General features: G+C 36.3%; 1 protein-coding gene across 2 annotated transcripts in view; it reads left to right on the top strand.

The window, feature by feature from the left end:
• The window catches only part of tlcd3a (TLC domain containing 3A), a 34,768-nt gene extending 14,077 nt beyond the window's left edge, over positions 1 to 20,691 (top strand). For both annotated transcript variants that reach the window (XM_051673458.1, XM_051673463.1), the window contains exons 2-5: positions 228 to 314; positions 6,607 to 6,826; positions 12,785 to 12,880; positions 14,705 to 20,691. In XM_051673458.1, coding sequence (XP_051529418.1) covers positions 228 to 314; positions 6,607 to 6,826; positions 12,785 to 12,880; positions 14,705 to 15,025 — 724 coding nt within the window. In that variant the 3' untranslated portion in view covers positions 15,026 to 20,691. The remainder of the gene's footprint in view (positions 1 to 227; positions 315 to 6,606; positions 6,827 to 12,784; positions 12,881 to 14,704) is intronic.
• Positions 20,692 to 20,739: the final 48 nt, after the last annotated feature.

Below are 20,739 nucleotides of genomic sequence, written 5' to 3' on the forward strand. Positions count from 1 at the left end.
AATTATCAATACAGTATTGTGAGAAAAAGAATTGTGATATATCAGTGTAAGATTGTATCGGCACAGCCCTAGACACTGGTACATGTTTCTGAGAAGTCATACAAATAACAGTGGTCTATTTTCCATTGTATGAAACAAAGAATCTTTTATGTTGTCTCTATTTTTCAGAAATCTCTCAAATAAATGTGGGTGAATATAGCTGAAACTTTTTTTTTTCTCACCGATAGGCTGGTGTCATCCATTCATGCTGTTATGGCTACCACAGTTGGCATCATCGTGGTGTCCTCATGCAGAGGCAATGTGATTGCAGACCGGTAAGTCAACAGATCCTACACCACAGCTTTTAAAGTGCACCAAATGATAAATTCTGTTACAGCAAAGGATCACACTCTCCTTCATCTGAGTAAATATGCCTTTCTAACTGTGTTATAAAGGTCATTGTGGAACAGTTTAGGAATCACTTGTGCATTCTGTTCTCATAAATATTGAAAATACAGCTGTAGAACTTAGTTGACAAAACACAGGAAATGACTGCCAAACTAGCTGCCAAAAAGTACTTTACCCCCGATTGGGAATCACTGCTCTAAACAAAGAGTTGGATTATTCTTTGTTGAACCTATAAAACAAAATGTATGGGATTAGGGATGGATACAAAATATTTGATTTCCTATTAATCGTGGTCTTAATTTGAACAATCCCAGTATTGATCTTATAAATCCCAAGATTGATCTTTCACTCCAAAAAAAAAAAAAAAAAAAAAGAACCCCAAGTTTTTTCCGACCGATATGGAATTTTTGAGACTGATACCGATTTTAGAGAGGGAAAATTCACCAATTACCAATATGGTGGCTGATATAGTTAATTTTTGAGCTGGAATGAAAACAGACCTTTTCTATGTGGATTGTTCACCGATTTTGCACCGATATGACTATGCAAAGGTTCTCAGAAGGCTGCTTTCCGAGGGCATACTGATACTGGAAGTTTATTTGGACTGTATTTATTGATGAAACTGATAGAATTTAACAAATAACAATTAAAATTTGACTTTGAAATCTTTTATTCTGTAGATATATCTACAGAAATTCAGTTGTCTTCTTTGGAAAAGATAGTACACATTTAGTCATTTAAAAGGTTCTCTGTGAATGACTTTCTTCTGCTGAACAAAGAGTTTTAGAAGAATATCTCAGCTCTGTAGGTCCATACAATGCAAGTGGATGGTGATTAGCACTTTTAATCTCCAAAAAGCACAGAGAATCATAGTAAAACTAATCCAAACAACTCCACTGGGAACATTAATGTCTTCTAAAGCGAAACGATCGCTGTGAAAAGGACTTAATTATCTGTTTCTCACCCTCACCTATCATCTCACGCTTCTGAAGGTATGTATTACATTTATGCTTCCTTTATGTGCTTTTTGGCGCTTCAAAGTTCTGGCCACCATTCACTTGCATTGCAAGTGCTGAAATATTCTTCAAAAAAACCTGTTTGTGTTCTGCAGAAGAAAGGAAGTCATACACATCTGCAGGGCTCAACATTAATGCTTGTCCGGGACAAGTGGATTTTTGCAAGGCCAAGTCAAAGTGAATTTCACTTGCCCGACCGGACAAGTTGCCTGAATGAAACCGTAAAAATGAAAAAATACCAGGTTTATTTGTGATTTAGCGAATGCCTGTATCACTTATTAAAATAAATTATATCCTGCTGTTAAAAATAATCTACAGTGCCTGAACTTCTGCGTGGGATTCTGAGTATTGTCTTTGTATTAATTCCAGAATCTGCGCGAATACAGGAAAACAGCTTTTGCGCATCCTTCTCCTTTCTCCCTCTCTCGTACAGCAACGCTTGTTGAATTGGGTGTGAGCATGTGAAGTGGATGCATTTTATTCAACATGTGAATGTCATTGCTCTTAACACAGGTGCAGGACAATGTAATAAAACTATTGCACCTATTTTTAAACAACAAAGCTGTCAACGTTGCAAGCACGTAACATCGGAGCGATCCAGGTTTGCAGCCTTTCATATCGTGGCGCTCCGTTATAAGTCATAATACTACACCTTTGACGAGAACTGTAGAAACAGCAAACATGCTTTGTGTAATGCTACCTGCTGCAGGATGAAGAGAAACACCTGTTACATCTCTCATCTCCATCTCTCTGGAGCTCTTTCTGACCTATACAGGTATTCTCTGCCATGTGAATCAGTCAATTTTAATATGTAATAATATACAAATATAAAAATAAAATGGTAATATAAACACTATAATATCAACAATATACATAAAATGAAAATATATTATCTGTCTTTAAAATACATGGGTCAGTCAAAAATAAGGTTCTCCATAATGAAAATGGAAAATCTACATAATCTAAATAAATAAAAAATCATAGAACTGTAATACTGCACTATATTTATATTGGTTTCATGTGGTTTTGAACAAACCAAACATTTTGAACACATCCGGATTTATTATTTTTATAACTAAAATGTCAGGTCGTACAACCATCAAGTAAAAAGTAGTATCATATTTTCCTTACACCTGACTAATTTTTTAAATATATTTTATTATTTAAATATATATATATATATATATATATATATATATATATATATATATATATATATATAAAATTGTTGAGGTAAAAGTAATTTTAACAAATACTATAAATTTGTATGTCATGAATATTATAATTTTTTTGGTGGGATGTTCCATCTGACATGGAAGAACCATGTTCCATGTCCCTTGCTGTGACATGCAAATATCTCTTTTTTTAGGGATGTAAGACATGTTTCTAGAGAGGACATGTTAAGTGTAAAGGTGTGGGGTTGTTGATTAATTTTCATATGTTGATAAAAGTTCACAGTTATGTTATTTGTCAATGCCCCACATACAGTATTAAATAAACAGGGTACTTTCTCAGGATTCGTTAAAATTTTAATGCATTTTGTTAACATTAAACAGTCATTTTTACTGCAAATTTTAGAAAACACAACATCAAAAAAATAAAAAAATAATACTTTTTCTTTCCGGACAAGTAACTTTTTTTCTCGGACCAGTGAATGACCAATTTACTTGTCCAAAGGACAAGCACATCACAGTGCTTAATGTCGGGTCCTGCATCTAGGATGGCATGAGGGTGAGTAAATGATGAGATTTTATATTTTTAAGTGAACTATACCTTTAATACTTTTTCTTGCATCAAATACATTTCATAGGCATTAATTCACAGATATAATATTTGCAATATTTTTTTAAATTTATTTGAGATGGATGAGGAACATAAAGTGGCTGGACCACAGGGCGATATACATAGGAACAGGTTGTCCGTCCACTGAATGCACACCAAATTACCAGACCGGCTTTGTGTGTCACAGCTTGGTGATTATAATAAGAGTGATCTATGTGATCTAGTGACATCAGTCTTACCAGATTGAGTTGTTGTTTTAAAACTTTACTTGGTGTGGACATTATTCCACCCTTCTGGCTGTTTTGAGACCAGCATGTTTTAAGGGGCAATTTTTCCAGTCCAGAACTGATTTTCTGCACTGAAAATGCACTGATTGTTTGGGCACCAGCACCCTGTCTGTGGAAAAGGGACATATGATATTCAAAAGTGGTGCTGTGTCGCTTTAAGAGGCGGATCAGTCAGACTCTACCTACCTATGCCTTTGTTCAGCTCAGTGGCCAATCAAAACAGCTTCAGGGCAACAGTACTTACCTCTACTCCCACGCCACATCTGCTGACCCCATCCCAAGGACACAGAGAGGAGGAGATTAGGTACATGAAGTCCCAGGGCACCAGCTGTTGCTTTCCTCTGTGCCCTTCCTCCTTTTGCTCTTCCCTGGCACCTGTAATCCAGCCAGCCACCTGTTCAGGAGGCCAGGGTGAGATATGAGTGTTAGGATGCGTTTGTGGCATAACAGGGTAATCCACGGCAGGCACTTGCCGGGCAGGCCTAGAGAAACTCCCAGCCACCCTGCTTAATCCCCCAAAGGCTTAATACTTGGCTTGAGCACATGTGTAACTGTGATCCTGAGTGACAAGGAGCATCCAATGACACTGTGTTAAAGGGATAGTTCACCCCAAAATGACTTTCATTTTTCATTATTTACTCACCATCATGCCATTGCAATCCTGCACTATTTTCTTTCTTTTGTGAAACACAAAATCCATCTATTATATACCTGTAGCAGGCAATATTTTGTAATACATGCATGTTTGATACACATTTAGTGGAATTAGATGGGTATTATTCTCTGTGGGTTGTGTTGGGCTGGCTTTAGTCATGCACTATACTCTAAGTCTTAGAGGCCTGTTTACCTACTTTTCATTGATGTGTATATTTTTATTTGTAATGTGTATGGTGAAAATCTGCCCAAGCTCATATTTACTGATTTTGTTTTTCTATGTGTAAATAATAGATTCATTAAAAAATATGTATATACCTGTGATGCTTTTATTTACCAATCAGCATGTATTTACATGTACTGTGAGCGTTTATTTTTATAAGCTTCCTAAGATCTGATCATTTTTATGTTTAATGTCTTCATAATACTTTTTCTTTTAAATATAAAGACAATGATTTTGTTACAAGATCAAGAATGAAGCATTGCTTGACATGACTCCACACTTTAGCTATGTTCCAAAACTTAGTGATCTGCCTACCTAGACAGCATTTTAAGGCATCATAGGCAGTGTTGGGTAAAAGTAAAAAAGTTACTTTAAAAGTAACTCGTTAGAATATTGCATTACTCTTTAAAGTAACTTAATTAAAAAGTTATTTTTATGGAAAGTAAAGCGTTATGTTAGCGTTATTTTTGCGTTAATTGTTTCTCACAACCGCTTTCTCTTCTACTATGCTATGCATTCCATACAATTAAGCCACGCATTGCATACAAGAAACATTACAGGTCGTGCTAGCTACAACACTCGTGTCAAAACAACATAGTAAACAAAAAGATATTTAGAAAGTAGGTCTTCACATCATATTTATAATAAAGAATCAATAACATGAAAATGCATGATTTGATTTTCCATCAAAATGACAGCCAACATGAATAATGAAGAATAACCACTGTCTTACCTAAAGCAGCAAAGTCCAACACTTGAACCTGCATCATATGTCATCATGTGCTGTGCCCATTGACAATGCCAGTCAACTGAAGATAAAATAAATAGCTAAAAAAGTCAGGATAAAATTCAGTGGGGAATGTCTGCTTAACATGTTCAAGGAATAAGTCTGATGAATAAATGAATATTTTCACTTAAGTCATCTCAGTGCAAACTTGTTTTGAGTTGATCCACGGTGCATACAGACACCACAACTTCAAAGGTGCATGTTGATACAACTAGAATGGAATCTTTTTTTAATGCTACCAAAATGCCATAAAAACGGTTTGTTTCATGACTCAAACTGCTTGTTTATTATAAAACAAAAATGTAGAATATTTTTAGAAACTAAGCCTTTTCTCTGCATGCACAAATCGATGTAGAACGTTGTTCGGAGCCACTGATCCAGAGATTTTTCTCATCCCATTCTTCCAGTTACAGGGAGCTGTAACATGGGGTAGATCGGCTGCATAAGTCAGTGAATTGAGCGAGTATTTCACCGTGTGTCATGTCATTGCCAGTGGAAGACTAGTCTTATAATCTCTCTGCCTAAATGTTTACTGATTTTTTTAAAATGCAGTGTGTATTTACACATGAATCAATCGCGTTTAACTCAACCAAATGTTGACCTCATATTACGCTAAAACACAAAATGCCCATGCGTGTTAGCAAGTTGATTGACAGGCGATGTCTGTATCTAAAAGGTGATTGTCTCTTTTACCTGCAAGGCGGGACTTCCTTTCTACATCCACTGACTGTTGGGTACTAGAGCTTCTTGGGTGTTCCAATTTCTACCATTCATTGAAATAGAAATGACTCATCTCTGCTACATAGTCTCTGGCCTCACACTCAATAGAACTACAATGCCTATCATGCACTACATCTCCCTGAAGTTTGCACAATTTTACTTCTGATTTCTCACAATACAAGGACAGTAGATGTGTACAAAAGCAACACGTTACTTTATTTAAAAAGTAACTGATATTATGGTCTAAAATAAAAAATATTGCGTTAATTGTTAATAGAAAAAGTAATCTGATTATGTAACACACGTTACTTTTATCGTGTTACCCCCAACACTGATCATAGGTACACTACCGAGTACTGATGTGAAGACTTTTCCAAACAATAGGCAGCAGTACTATTTTGCCTTTTTTTGGTACCTTCTTTTGGCTAAATTATAAGGCACCGTTGCATGCACCCTTCACAGAGAAGGCAATCCCAGAAATCCAAGAGTCGGTAAATGTTCCTTATATATATATATATATATATATAAAAAAAATTTATGCAATATTTATGCATTCAGTGTATTTTTACTTGGCTTAAGTAAAAAACATTAGCTTAGCGAAATGCTTTGTTGAGTGTTCCAAATCAGTCACTTTTGTGGAACATTTCAGATAGGTTGCTGCCTAGGTTGGTAGTAGACAGCAAAGCAGCTCACTAGGTTTTGGAAGAGAGCTACTATTTGTTCACCTGTTCTGTTCGTCTTCTGTTCCAGACACTGGCTGGCCACCCATTTTGTCATTTGGTATGGCGTGCCCTACATGACATATGACATCTTTGCCATGTACCTCAGCCATTACCATCGCTTCCGGGTCAAAGGTCACAAGGACTATAAGAACCACTCTCTACGCACGGTCAACTCATTTGTGAGGAAAGAGTTCCTGCTGGTCCTCCATCACATTGCACTGCTCACCATCCTGCTACCTGTGACACTGGTGAGAGAGAAAAGCGAGATGGAGAAGCACAGAAATTGAGTGCAACAGTTACCGCCCACTTTTTCTGCGGCCTTGGTTCTGGAAGTATTTTGCATATTCATTTTCTCGATAGGAATTTCAAAAAATTCTTCAACAAAGAGTTCTAAGCCATAAACCAAACCAACTAGCTGCGAGATGAATCACATTACAAACTTTGATTTGAATCAAGAAAGTATATACATATTGTAGAAAAGATAAAGGTGCATGAGAAAATGAACTACTCATCCCATAATGCATTTCGAATGACGTAATCGAATTTAAAGCAACAGTTCAATATAAAACAATTGCTTTATTGTCATTAATTCTAAGTGTAAAAACTAAAAATATTTATTTTTTTATATAAATGTTCAGATATATACACTACCATTCAAAAGTTTAGGGTCACTTATTCTTTATCATTTTATTTTTTTCTTCACATTTTAGAATAATAGTAAAGTCATCACAACTATGGAATAATAGAAATGAAAATATGGGAATTATGTTGTCACTAAAAAAATCCAAAATAAATCAAAACTGTGTTATAGTTTAGCATCTTCAAAGTAGTCACCCTTTGCCTAGAATTTGCAGACATGTACTCTTGACATTTTCTCAACCAACTTCTTGAGGTATCACCCTGGGATGCTTTTTAAACAGTATTGAAGGAGTTCCCATCTATGTTGGGCACTTATTGGCTGCTTTTCTTTATTATTTGGTCCAAGTCATCAATTTCAAAAACTGTTGTTTTTTTTAAAATAAAATTTTAGTTTTGTAATTAAATAAATATGGTGGCATAATTATATTTTTTGTCTACAAAACTAATCAAACATTTAAGCATACGCCTTCAGATCAAAAGGTTTTTAAGATCATGAGAAACATTTCAGTCAAGTGACCCCAAACTTTTGAACGGTAGTGTACACATATATAAAGTAGTTTGATGGTGCTTTCACAATTGGTTCGATTGCTTTGTCCGAACCGGAGTTAACTTCCTCTCCCTGCCCTCGCTGGTCTCTGTTCACATCATGTTATTCGAGTCCAAAGCGCGATCTGATTGCATCATCAACGCGAGTACAAGCGGCAGCTGTTTACCACTGTAACTGGTAACAACTCAAGAAGACATCAGCTTCGCTGTGTTATTAAAGTATTCATCTCTTTGGATTTACCACCAAAACTTTAATTGCACAGAACGACACTTTGTCTGCCATGGATGCATTGAATGTACAAAGATGTGATGAATGTTAGCATTTATCTGCCGCGATTTGATGCGTTGCAAGAGATGTAAAGAATGTGAGCTGCTCTCTGATGGCGATTTATTTGGCGAGTACATTCATATCAGCAGCGAACCGTACTTGAGTTCACATGAACCGTACCCCAAACCACCTTTTCAAGTGGACTCTGGTGCGGTTTGCCGGTGCACCCCAGTTCGGAAAACAGCGTTCACATCATCCAAACAAACTGAATTTTGACATCAAACAATCCCTGGTGCACACCAAAAGTGCTAGTGTGAAAGCACCCTGAGAGTATAGAGGCTTGATTACATCATTTGCAATGCATAATGGGAGTGGATGATCGCTGCTAAGCTTTTCTGCAATTTCTGTATCCATGATTACGCTGACTTCTCTGATTGCTGGATCACTTTTTGGGATTATGGGTAGTGTAGTTTTTCTCTGGGAATTCAGCTGTATATGCTTCTACGGAAGCATATACGACAGCTTGATCTCTTTTTCTCTTTTGTACTTCCGGAACCTGACTGTTATGCTTTACACAAGGATAGAGACTGATTGATGATGCTAATAATATAAAAGGGAAAGAGAAATGGACCTTCTCAAATAACCACAGCAACAGACAGACCTACCTATCTATAGGCAGGACAGAATGGGAGGCAACGTGGACAGGGAGATGCAGCGCAATTGTGTTCGTTAAGTACCTGATCCGCGAAAAACAATTACCTTAATAGCAGCTGTTACTCTGCCAGAGTACATGCAATGGGACAGATGGACACACACACACACACAGGTGGAAACCTGGTCTTTTGTTTGGTGTCTCTGGGCTGTCAGTGGTGATATGAGATCACTTTACACACGCTTCCATTATTCACCCACAGCTGCTACTCAGATGCCACTCCACATACACATTCACACATGGCCTAACCTCCCTTTCCACAAAAGCACGCAAAATGGAATAAATATAAAGTCACAAACATAGAAACAACAGATTCTGACAAGCATCATAATGACACAAAGTCCCAGACCACCACAACAAAACATCTGAAAGGCCATCCAGTGAGTTATATAAGATCAATACATCTTGATACATACATTATGTAATACATTACCCTACAGTAATGTCTAATAGAGTGTTATGCATGGCAAAGAGGAAATGTAGATAATTAAGTCATAGTCTATCTATATCTATTGCCTTAATCAAAATACTATATGTCTCCATGACAGGTAGCAAACACCTTACGTGCAGTTAAGTGTAAGATTACTATTAATACTGCTGCAGTTTTTCTGGAAGGATTCAAATGACTGTTCTACATGTCATCCTTGTCTTGTTACATTTTTACATTATAATGCACACCTCTGATCCGCCATCATGAGCTCCCTTGTGTCATAACACATACAGTGGCCCCAAACCGTATTTCGACACTTAATGTATGAATTTCATTGCTTTGGAAAACAAAATATCAAATCAAGTAGCTTTTGTTTTAAATGAATATAAAAAAATGCAAAGTATTTCACATAAAGAAATGTATGTTTTAAATTGCTGTTCTTTTCAAAGTTAGGACATATTTGGACACTTTGTTGTTGTCAAATGTTAGTGGAACATGTCCATAGATCAGCTAGGACACTTGTGTGAACTTGGTCACTGACTTCATCCACTAAAAATGACCTTGGGACCAGTTGGTTAAATGCAATTGCAAAAATTTTAGTTCTGAGAATGGGATAATTAAGGTCGAGTATAATTTGTTAGCAGATGCCACTTGGCTTGATATTTTGTCAGCTAGTGCAATGAAATTCCTAAGTGTTGCTTTAGTGTCTGAATACTTTTTGGGCCCACTGTAAGATAACCATGCACACGCTATAGAATAATTTCGGGTCATAAATAAACATCATCTGTCTGTGAAAACACCATTCTGTGTAGCTCATGAGGGTCTGCATTTCTGGCTCTCAGTCCAGTATGTCTTGTATTTGGGCACTTACAGCCTAATTAATGCCCTCAATTAGCTCCAAAAACACAGTTTTCACTATTTGACTAGCAGAACATTTGTGAAGAGATTTATATTGTGTAAAATGTAGAAAACCAGGTCACTAGAGGTGTAAATATTTGCTCTGACGATGATTAGATTTAATTTACTAGATGCAATACATTGTTACAGTTTGTTTGGATTTGATTGTTATTTTTGTACAATTCATAAAAAAATAAAAGAAAACACCCACCCACAAATGTGTCTGGAGGGACAATCAAACATGTCTGCACTTAAAGTAGATGGGGTACATGGATTTGATGTATTTTAAAACTGAAAAGTTCAAAAATTGGATTTTGCATAACTTGTGTTTACTATAGGGTTTGGTTTAGGGTTAGTTGCTTATAATTATGCATAATTTACTGTTATTATAGACAAATATGTATAACAAGGACATTGTGAAATGGGGTTACCTTTGTTTTAATTAATATAAAATCTTAAATCAACATTATAGATACTGTGTATGTACAGTTGAAGTCAGAAGTTTATAGATACTTAGGTTGAAGTCAAACTCATTTTTTAATCCACTCCACAGATTTAATATTAGCAAACTATAGTTTTGGCAAGTCATTTAGGACATCTGCTTTGTGCATGACACGAGTAATTATTCCAACAATTGTTTACAGACAGATTGTTTCACTTTTAATTGACTTTCACAATTCCAGTGGGTCAGAAGTTTACATACACTAAGTTAACTGTCTTTATGCAGCTTGGAAAATTCCAGAAAATGATGTCAAGCCTTTAGGCAATTAGCCAATTAGCTTCTGACAGGGTAATTGGAGGTGTACCTGTGGATGTATTTTAAGGCCTACCTTCAAACTCAGTGCCTCTTTGCTTGACATCATGGGAAAATCAAAAGAAATCAGCCAAGACCTCAGAGAGAGAAAAAAAAAAAAAAGGGTGGACCTCCACAATTTAACCAACCAAATGTGGTCCAGCCTTGGGAGCAATTTCCAAACGCCTGAATGTACCACATTCATCTGTTCAAACAATAGTACGCAAGTATAAACACCATGGGACCACACAACCATCATACCATTTAGGAAGAGACACATTTGGTCTCCTTGAGATGAACGTAGTGTGGTGCGAAAAGCAAGGAAGAAGCCACTGCTCCAAAACTGCCATAAAAAGCCAGACTACAATTTGCAAGTGCACATGGGGACAAAGATCTTACTTTCTGGAGTAATGTCCTCTGGTCTGATGAAACAAAAATTGAACTGTTTGGCCATAATGACCATCATTATGTTGAGGAAAAAGGGTGAGGCTTGCAAGCCGAAGAATACCATCCCACCCGTGAAGCATGGGGGTGGCAGCATCATGTTGTGGGAGTGCTTTGCTGCAGGAGGGACTGTTACTATTGTTTGTACAGATGAATGTGTTACCTTCAGGCATTTGGAAATTGCTCCCAAGGATGAACCAGACTTGTGGAGGTCCACAATTTTCTGAGGTCTTGGCTGATTTCTTTTGAATTTCCCATGATGTCAAGCAACGAGGCACTGAGTTTAAGGTAGGCCTTAAAATACATCCACAGTTACACCTCCAATTGACACCAATTAGCCTATCAGAAGCTAATTGGCTAATTGCCTAAAGGCTTGACATAATTTTCTGGAATTTTTCAAGCTGTTTAAAGGCACAGTTAACATAGTGTATGTAAACTTCTGACACACTGGAATTGTGAGATAGTCAATTAAAAGTGAAACAATCTGTCTGTAAACAATTATTGGAAAATTACTCATGTCATGCACAAAGTAGATGTCCTAAACGACTTGCCAAAACTATAGTTTGCTAATATTAAATCTGTGGAATGGTTAAAAATGAGTTTCAATGACTTCAGCCTAAGTGTATGTAAACTTCTGACTTCAACTGTGTGTGTGTGTATATATATATATATATATATTATTATTATTATTATTATTATTAAAGTAATAGTCCACCCAAAAATAAAAATTGTCATTACTTACTCCCATGTCGTTCCAAACCCATATGACTTTCTTACGCAGAACACAAAAGGAGATATTTTAATGAATATCTCGATCCGTCTTTTCAATACAACAGCACTTGATAGCTTAAAAAAATTAACTTTTTTAAAGCTTAAAAAAAGTATCATAAAATTAGTCTTAAAATATTATGTAACATATTTCAAGGTTTCTGAGCACATACAATGCAAGTTGCAATTGCAAACAAGCTTCTTTCATAGTGCTGAAGAAGGTGCAACGAATGTAAAGATGTTCACTGAAAAATGACTTGCATTTCAGAAGACTTGAAATGTGTGCACAAGTTGCATGAACTACATATATGATACTTTTGGGTCCTTTTTTATGCTTTAAAGTGAGTCACTTTCGACTGCCATCATATTGAAAAGGCAGACCTGGACATTCATCAAAACGTCTCCTTTTGTGTTCCATATTAGAGAGAAAGTCACATGGGTTTAGAATGACATGAGGGTAAGTAAATGATGACAGAATTTTCCTTGTTGGGTAAACTATTCCTTTAAGTGATTTTATATATATATATATATATATATATATATATATATATATATATATATACGTTTTATTGAATCCCGCAATGAATGCATTTGAATTTTTATTGTCAGAATCAATGCATCACAATGCAATTTATACCCTTATTGGTCTTATTGAGACAGTGAGTGTATGCATGTTTGTGCTGACTGTGTTTTTTATTCTGTACATCAGTTCTTTAGGAAGGACCAGGGTGATTACTTCATTGGCTGTCTGTTCCTCACAGAGCTCAGCACTCCTTTTGTTTCACTGGGCAAAATCCTCATTCAGGTAGAACACACACTCGCACACATTGATTTTGTATTTAACTCAGCGATCCTTCACAGTGCTGTTCCTGCCAGCTTGAGAGAGGAGCTGCAGGTCAACACTTTTCCAGTTTCCTTCTGTCAAGACTAATGTGTAAGCTAAATACAGAGATGGAGACCTATCAGAGTACTGAACACTCAGCCAAGTATTCACTATGTAGTTCAGATTTCTATCATTTATATCTGTCTAGTCATGCCATTCTTCATCTCTTTTTCTATGTGCTCATGTTTCTTCCGTTCTCTGTTATCTTCCAGCCAACTCTTTTTCCACTGATTCTTGGCCTATTTGGTGTGACTAGTTGCTCTTAGGCATGTAGTACTTACTGTATAGTATATGCCTTTACATGCTCTCTTCCCCCTTTTGGTAGTCATAGGCATTACTTTTCATGTGATTAATCATGGTGCATGATACATTACAACAAACATAAAAATACAATCAGAAATATATTTACTTTATACTTTGTCTCAAAGAACTTGCAAGAGATTAGGTAGTCATTATTCATTTGAATTATTTAAATATGTACATGTTAAAATGTTTAGTTTTTTTGAGGATAGAGTTAATTAGACACTTTTTTACAGGTATAAATATTTGATAAAGGTACATAAAATCAGTGGGCATGCTGTAATTAAAAGTTGAGCAAAATCTTCTGTCATTTCCATTGGATTTTTATAAAAATACAATCAAATGGGCTGATTCAATTAATATGAGCTTTATTGGCAAGATATTGCTGTAGTTTAATTTGCTAAAGTTTAAAATCTCAAAACTATTATTTACTCTGGCTGCGTTCAGTCTCTATCACGCACACGCTGTGTCTCGCCCGTGCGGTTTCGCTTTTGACACTGCTTCAGATGACAGTGAGTGAGTGTTTTCGGGCGATGAGAAGAGATACAAAAGCTTGCCCGTATCTCTCCCACACCTGTCTCACCGCTTGCGGCTGAAGTCTTTATTCTCCGTTCAGTAAATCCACTTTGTGTTTTTTATGCCGGGACATGCATCGCATGTAATAAATAAGCGTGGACTGCTCCACACATTCAGTTTCTGTGCTAGAATGTGCAGTCGAGTCGAGCGTGTGAAATGTATATATGCCAAATTTAGTCACAGGAGGTGAAAAAAAACAAACAGATATTGCATAAAGCCAGCAAATCAGATTGAAGCTTGCCATTTATAGAAAGCACTTGCCATCTGTAGTGCAGTTGATGTTTGATCTATGGCCATGCTTTGACTAAAGGCGCCGTCAAATGTACTTTTGCACGGTGAAATTTCGTGGCCGAAATACAGTCATCTTAATGGGAATCCGCGTGATGGATTTCACGTGGCGAAGAGTTCCCCTCGTGGATTTTGTGTGGAGTTCAAGTTTGGTGAACTTTGACGGGAATTTGCTGCATTGACCAATAGGAAGTTGTTTGGTTTGGCAGTGACCTCTTTGTGGGCGGTGCTTCGTACACAGCTACACTGAATATTCACAATGGGCAGACATAATTTTAGTGGCAAGATTCTTTTTAACATTACTCTCAGAGTATAAATTGCAGCATTGAAAAGAGACAGCTTGACAAGCTATTTTTTGCTGGTTTCACACATGCTCAACATCCACTGAATTTCGCCGTGCAAAGGTAAATGTAGCCGTGCCTTAAATGACAATTTCTTACACTAAGTGACATAATTTCCCATCACAAAAACAGAAGCGTGAACATGATAACATGATTCATAGAATCCACCATCATGACTGATGTCACCCGTTTTGTTTCCTCTTCCTTTCATTCTTGTCGTGTTGACTGTCTCTTCCTGTAGTTGGGGATGCAGGAATGCTGGCTGCACAAGGTCAATGGCGGCATGGTGCTGTTGAGTTTCTTCATATGCCGCATTGCACTCTTCCCCTATATGTACTGGATGTACGGCTCCCACTACGGCATCCCGCTATACAGCGTTCCCTTCCATATGCCCTTCTCTGCAAACCTGGGCAACTTCTGCATCCTGGCACCGCAAGTCTACTGGTTCGTCCTTCTCTGCCGTAAAGGCTACCGACTCTACAAGCGCCAACAGGATGCAAAGAATCAGATCTCTCCAGTGTCCTCCCCCGAGCCCATCTCAGATATCGCCAAGGCTGATTAGCGAAGGAATCACTGTTGTTATCTAGAACAAACCAACCAATCAACGTCACAGCTGAAGGCTACGGCACTGCATCTACTACTGTTACTGTACAACTAGACTCACGCGCCTGTTAGAAATCCCATTATTACTGCTGACTTCTCTTCTCTTCTCCATTCCACACATAAATGGCTGTTACAGAGCCGCTCCATTGGATTAACTGCCTGCGGTGATCACTAAGGAGACTTTTAGGTCAGATGTTGAGGGGTGTGACCCTCTCTTCCTTTTCTGACTGGAGGATCTGTTACAGTTGGGACTTGTGTCTTTGAATGTCATTGGAATTATCTGTTACTTTTTGTTATTTTTTTGGTTCTGTCCTTTGTCCTATATGATAAGCTGGCCCAACCCTAACCTATAGTGTGTATGTGTGCTTGAAGTATAAAAATACAATGGTTTAAAGGGAAACTATTATGTGAGTAGCACAGCTACGTCTATGATGAGATAAATTTATTAAACAAACATTACTTTAAAAACCTGCAGTACTTTAACATTAGAGCAGAATTTCAGATCACCTGCACATGGGGGCAGTAAAGAATCAGTCCTTATGTTCACAGTAATATACACAGGTCTTGAGTCTATTGGGGGGTGGGGTCTTTGCAGGTACAAAGAGCCAGCACATAACGCTTGGCATATCTTTTAGGCCACATTATGCCCGGGGGGATCTCCAGGCAGCAGTCAAAGCAAAAACACAAGAGGCTTCAAAGCAAGGGACTGTGGGTAGTTGGATGTCCCATGTGAACACATAATCTGAAAGAAAAATTGCATGCCACCCTACTCCTAAAACTGACATCTGTACATCCAAAGGATGTAATATAGGGTTCCCGCATCATGTAAAATTGTAATTTCCAGGTCTGGAAAATAAATTAAAATCAATACAATTTTAAAGTCATGGAAATTTCTACAGTCAATATAGTTTTTTGGTAACACTTTACAATAAGGTTGTATTAGTTAACATTGTTAACTACATTAGTTAACATGAACTAACAAGGAACAATTGTATTTGTTTTAATTGTGTAACATTAAAGGAATATTCCAGGTTTAATACAAGTTAAGCTCAATCGACAGCATTTGTGGCATAATGTTAATTCCCACTAAATGTACTTTTGACTTGTCCCTCCTTTTCTTTAAAAACAGCAGAAATCGAGGTTACAGTGAAGCACTTACAATGGAAGTGAATGGGGCCAATTTTTGGAGGATTTAAAGTCAGAAATGTGAAGATTATAATTTTATAAAAGCACTTACATTAGTTCTTCTGTTAAAACTCATATATTATTTGAGATGTTAAGTTGTTTAAAAAGTAATATTTACAGTCATTTTAGGGTTTGTTGACTACATTGTGATGGCTATATCTTACAGACAAGGTTAGTAAGCGATTTTATCCCACTGAAATTATGTTAACATGCATATTGTTTATGTCTTGTGGCCATACTTTTGAAACAGTGTGTATTTTAACATTTATGGATTGGCCCCATTCACTTCCATTGTAAGTGCCTCAGATTTTTGACTTTTTTTAAAGAAAAGGAGGGGCAATTCAAAATGTATTTTTGCGGTAATAAAAATTATGCCATAAATGCTGTCGATTGAGCTTAACTTGTATTAAACCCAGAATAGTACTTTAACTAAGATTATTAAATGCTGTAAAAATAATTGTTAATTGTTAGTTAATGATACCCAATGCATTTAATTATGTTAACAAATAAAACCTTATTGTAAAGTGTTACCAGTTGTTTTCTAGTTATTCTCAGCGCTATAATATTTTCATGGACTAGAAATCGACTGTTTTACTCCCCAAATAAATAAATAATGTAAGATTTATGCATTTTAATTTCATAACAGATTTCCATCTAATTTAATTGTTAGCTTAACATTTTTTTAATAAAATAACTTTTTTTACATTTTGTTTTATTTAATTTGGTTAAAGATTACACAACTTGAAATGTTGAATTGAAATGTGTACATTTTAAAAATAGGTTAAAATATTTTTTTTTGAGTGCTATTTCGCTACAATGATTTTTAAACATCTTTACCCAGTAATCGTAAACATCTGGAAATTAATTTATCAAAAGGTATTTGAACCCTGGCATTAAGTATTATGTTTGTGATTTGGTGTTGAATGTGAAGTGTGGCACACATACTATGCTCTTTATGTGGGGTTTTATGAGGCGTTATCTTTCTTTTAACTAAGCCTGCAGTTTGAGTTTTAGAATAATTGTATTTAATTCTAAATTGATGTGCTGTAAAAATGGGTTATTTGCTGTTGCCTAGTGTCATTTTTGTAGGAAGGATTACGGCCGTATGAGAACTTGTGTAAATGTAGGCTTGCAAGGAACTCAGAAACCTTTGTTTCAAGGCTTTTAACACAAACTGTAGCATCTTTCATAATACATTTAGTTGATGCTGAATGCCATATGAAAGCATCTAAGTTTTTATTTACAGTCCATTAAAGTATTAGTTCACCAAAAACTGATAATTCTGCCATTGTTTACCCCTTTGTTGTTATAACACTATATGACTTTCCTTCTTTTTCTTAACACAAAGGGAGAAATTGTGAAAGAAAAATTGTGCTCAGTGATGTCATACAATGGCAGATTATGGTGACCACCTCTTCAAGCTTTAAAAGAAGAAAAAGAACGATTGTTATGAAAGTATACATAAGATGTGGTGCGAAACAAACTGAAATCTAATGTATTATTTAGTGAAAATGTTCACTGAGTGTTGATCTGTTCGCATTCATGATAGGACAGGAGCGCAACAGTTTACGCAGCCCTCTCGTGACATTGTGGCTTTCAAGCGAAAACTTGTTTTGTTGATCTAAAAACAGGTCCTCCACAGCAATAGTGACAACAGAACACAACACAGCTACACACAAAACAGAGAACAGAACTTACTAAACATGTCTGAAGAGTTTGTAGTCAAAGAATTGATGCATTTCTATGCTCAGCCTTATTTTTTTTAACTGAGTACTCGGAAATCAAACAGACACATAGAGGAGGCTACAGGCAGCCACAGTCACACCGTCTCCTAATCTGATGGCAAACGACATGCGATAAAAGGTATATTTTCTGTGTTAATCAGTTTTTGTCCTAATCAGCAGTGACGAGCGACAGTACATTCTATCAACCGCTTGTTTTCTATTTTCGGCATCGTGCAGGTAACTCTCTCCATTGCGTGAACTAACTCCGTCAGTCCACTGTGAACAGGCATCAGTCCAAAAACGTTCAAAAAATAAGGCTGGACGTAGAAATGCATCAATTCTTTCACTACAAACTCTTCAGACATGTTTAGTCTGAAGAGTAAACAATGACTGAATTTTCATTTTTGGGTGAACTATCCCTTTAAGCACTTTCAAAAGTGCATAACTGTTGGATTAAAATCAGTACATACCAATGCACTCATTTAGTGGGCTTCTAAGACAAACTGGACCTAAAAGTAGCCTTTAGCAAGCGTGTGTGTGAGAGAGAGAAAGAAGGCTTGTATAACAGTGTGTATAAGCTCCCAGCTCGTACGCTTGGAGGTTGAACAGGGTCTTTGCTGGACTGAAAGAGATGGAATGCTTTGCTCAAAAGTAAGAATACAGTCATTCATGCTGTTGCTTCCTGTCTTTGGCAAGTTTCTTTTGGGTTGGATGTAGGTTATTTTTCCTGTTAGGTTTTATTTTTAATTTAGTAAAATTAAAGTTTTGTTTTCAATTGTATATAACATTGATGCATTTCACTTTTTCCCCCTTTTTTGAGTCTACTGCAGTGTGATCTGCTGATCTATCATTAGAACTTTCTCTCATTCTCACAGGTCATAGGGCATTTTTTTGTATAGTGTATATCAAACCCATAATATATAATCCGTAATATATGGACAGTCTTATATCCAGAGGATTGAAAAGATCTTGATAAATGACATTGAACATACTGTTTTTGATGTCAGGCTTATTTAAGGCATTTTTTTGACCTTTAAATCACGGGACTGTATGATATGATTTTAAAATCATAATATATGAAGTCTTTTGTTTAGCCTTTTCAAGGCCTCTCTCAGCTCAGGGTTTGGTAAAAGTTATCATTTATCCATTATTATGTAGAGATGAAAGATGGGACTGTGCTTAAGAAAGGAATAAGAAAGATAAGACACAAAATGTATAATTGAGAAGACCTACAATGACGATCACCTTCTTGGTTTTATTTGTGTTTTCCTTCAAAGCTTGTGATTTTACAACTATTTGGTTTAGTAGACCAAAGATTGTCAGGCACTTTATTCAGCAATAGATTCTATTAATCATCAATTGAAAAAGGTGACATGTAGTTTAATGGCTCTGGAGTTAATCTGACCTTCAACATGATTGCCCTTCCTTCAGTTGCTATCTACAGAAGGTCAAATCTCTACAAGGCATTCTTCAGTTCCTGAGGCAACAAAACATCTGGAATAGTCCACAGTATGAAATGAAAATACATGAATGAGAATGAGAGGTTTAGACATTGCTTGGGATTGTTATCTGCTGCTTTGATTTTTAACACATCTAAACTAGGTAAATATATGCAGAGAACTTCATTTGAATTAATTAATTAGAAATATCTAAAAAGGTTTTGTTTTTCCACCCAAATTGTGTGTTGACTGGAAGATCGTAAATACAGTGCCTTGTATTAGAGTTGTGTGTGGTGTTGACACAAGCTCAGCGCAAAGAGCCCTGGGCAGGTGGTGTTTATAGGTTGTGGCTGTCTCTGCTCACTTCCTTTTTATATTCAAAAATGTACATTACATAAGATTAAGGAAATTCCTCTGTTATCAGGCACAGTGTAATGTACACTTTGATTCTGTTAATTCTAAAAAGTTTCATTTAAATATATAATTTGAGTAAACTGTTACAGCTAACTTTGTTTTTCAAACATGCTTTTGTTGAAGTCTTACAATCATGTTTTAATTATTATTATTATTATTGAAGTTCTGTATGTGCTTGCTGTGTTTTGTCTTTATATTTGCATTTTTTTTTTTTTTTTTACTCATTTAAAAGAAATCTAAAACGTCTATATTGTAACCCAGTTTTCTGAGCTGCATTCATTCCTCACAGGCTGACGTGATTAAACAGCACATAAGCTTAGGTCAGGGTATGTCCATGATGGTCTATTACACTTCTAGATCTTGCATGCATCTAGAAGCATTTTATCAATGGTCCACATACAAACTATGGCAAAATGTACAACACCTACACTCAAATGCATTCCTTGGTTCCATCTTTGAACCCGTTCAGTTAAATCTTAACTCTCATTAAGAGGCCAGTGATGAAGGAAACCTTTTAGAGAACTGGGATGTAGCCAGAAGGCATGTTTGCATTATCTATTTCCTGGTGAGGACAACTCACTTCCTTGCTATATGTCAGCTTGACCTCCAAGCATGACTGATTTTCTGATTTTCTAATTCACAACCTTTAGCGCTCCCTGCCTCCTATTTTTGATAACATTTTGATTTTTCACATATATATCAGATTCATATAAATATATAGTTATTTTATCAGTTTGTAGCATGACCTTTTAAGAATCTCCTTTTAGAAAGGGGCTACAGAGTGAAACTAATTATTTTCTTGAAACCTGTAAATCCAAACACCACTTTGGAGAAAATAAATCTGATTTGATGAATCCTTTTAACTGAGTGGACTTTGTTTCCTTTAGAAAGGTACACAAAATGACACAGGC

The sequence above is a fragment of the Myxocyprinus asiaticus genome, chromosome 3 (genome assembly GCF_019703515.2).
Source record: "Myxocyprinus asiaticus isolate MX2 ecotype Aquarium Trade chromosome 3, UBuf_Myxa_2, whole genome shotgun sequence".
Lineage (NCBI taxonomy): Eukaryota > Metazoa > Chordata > Actinopteri > Cypriniformes > Catostomidae > Myxocyprinus > Myxocyprinus asiaticus.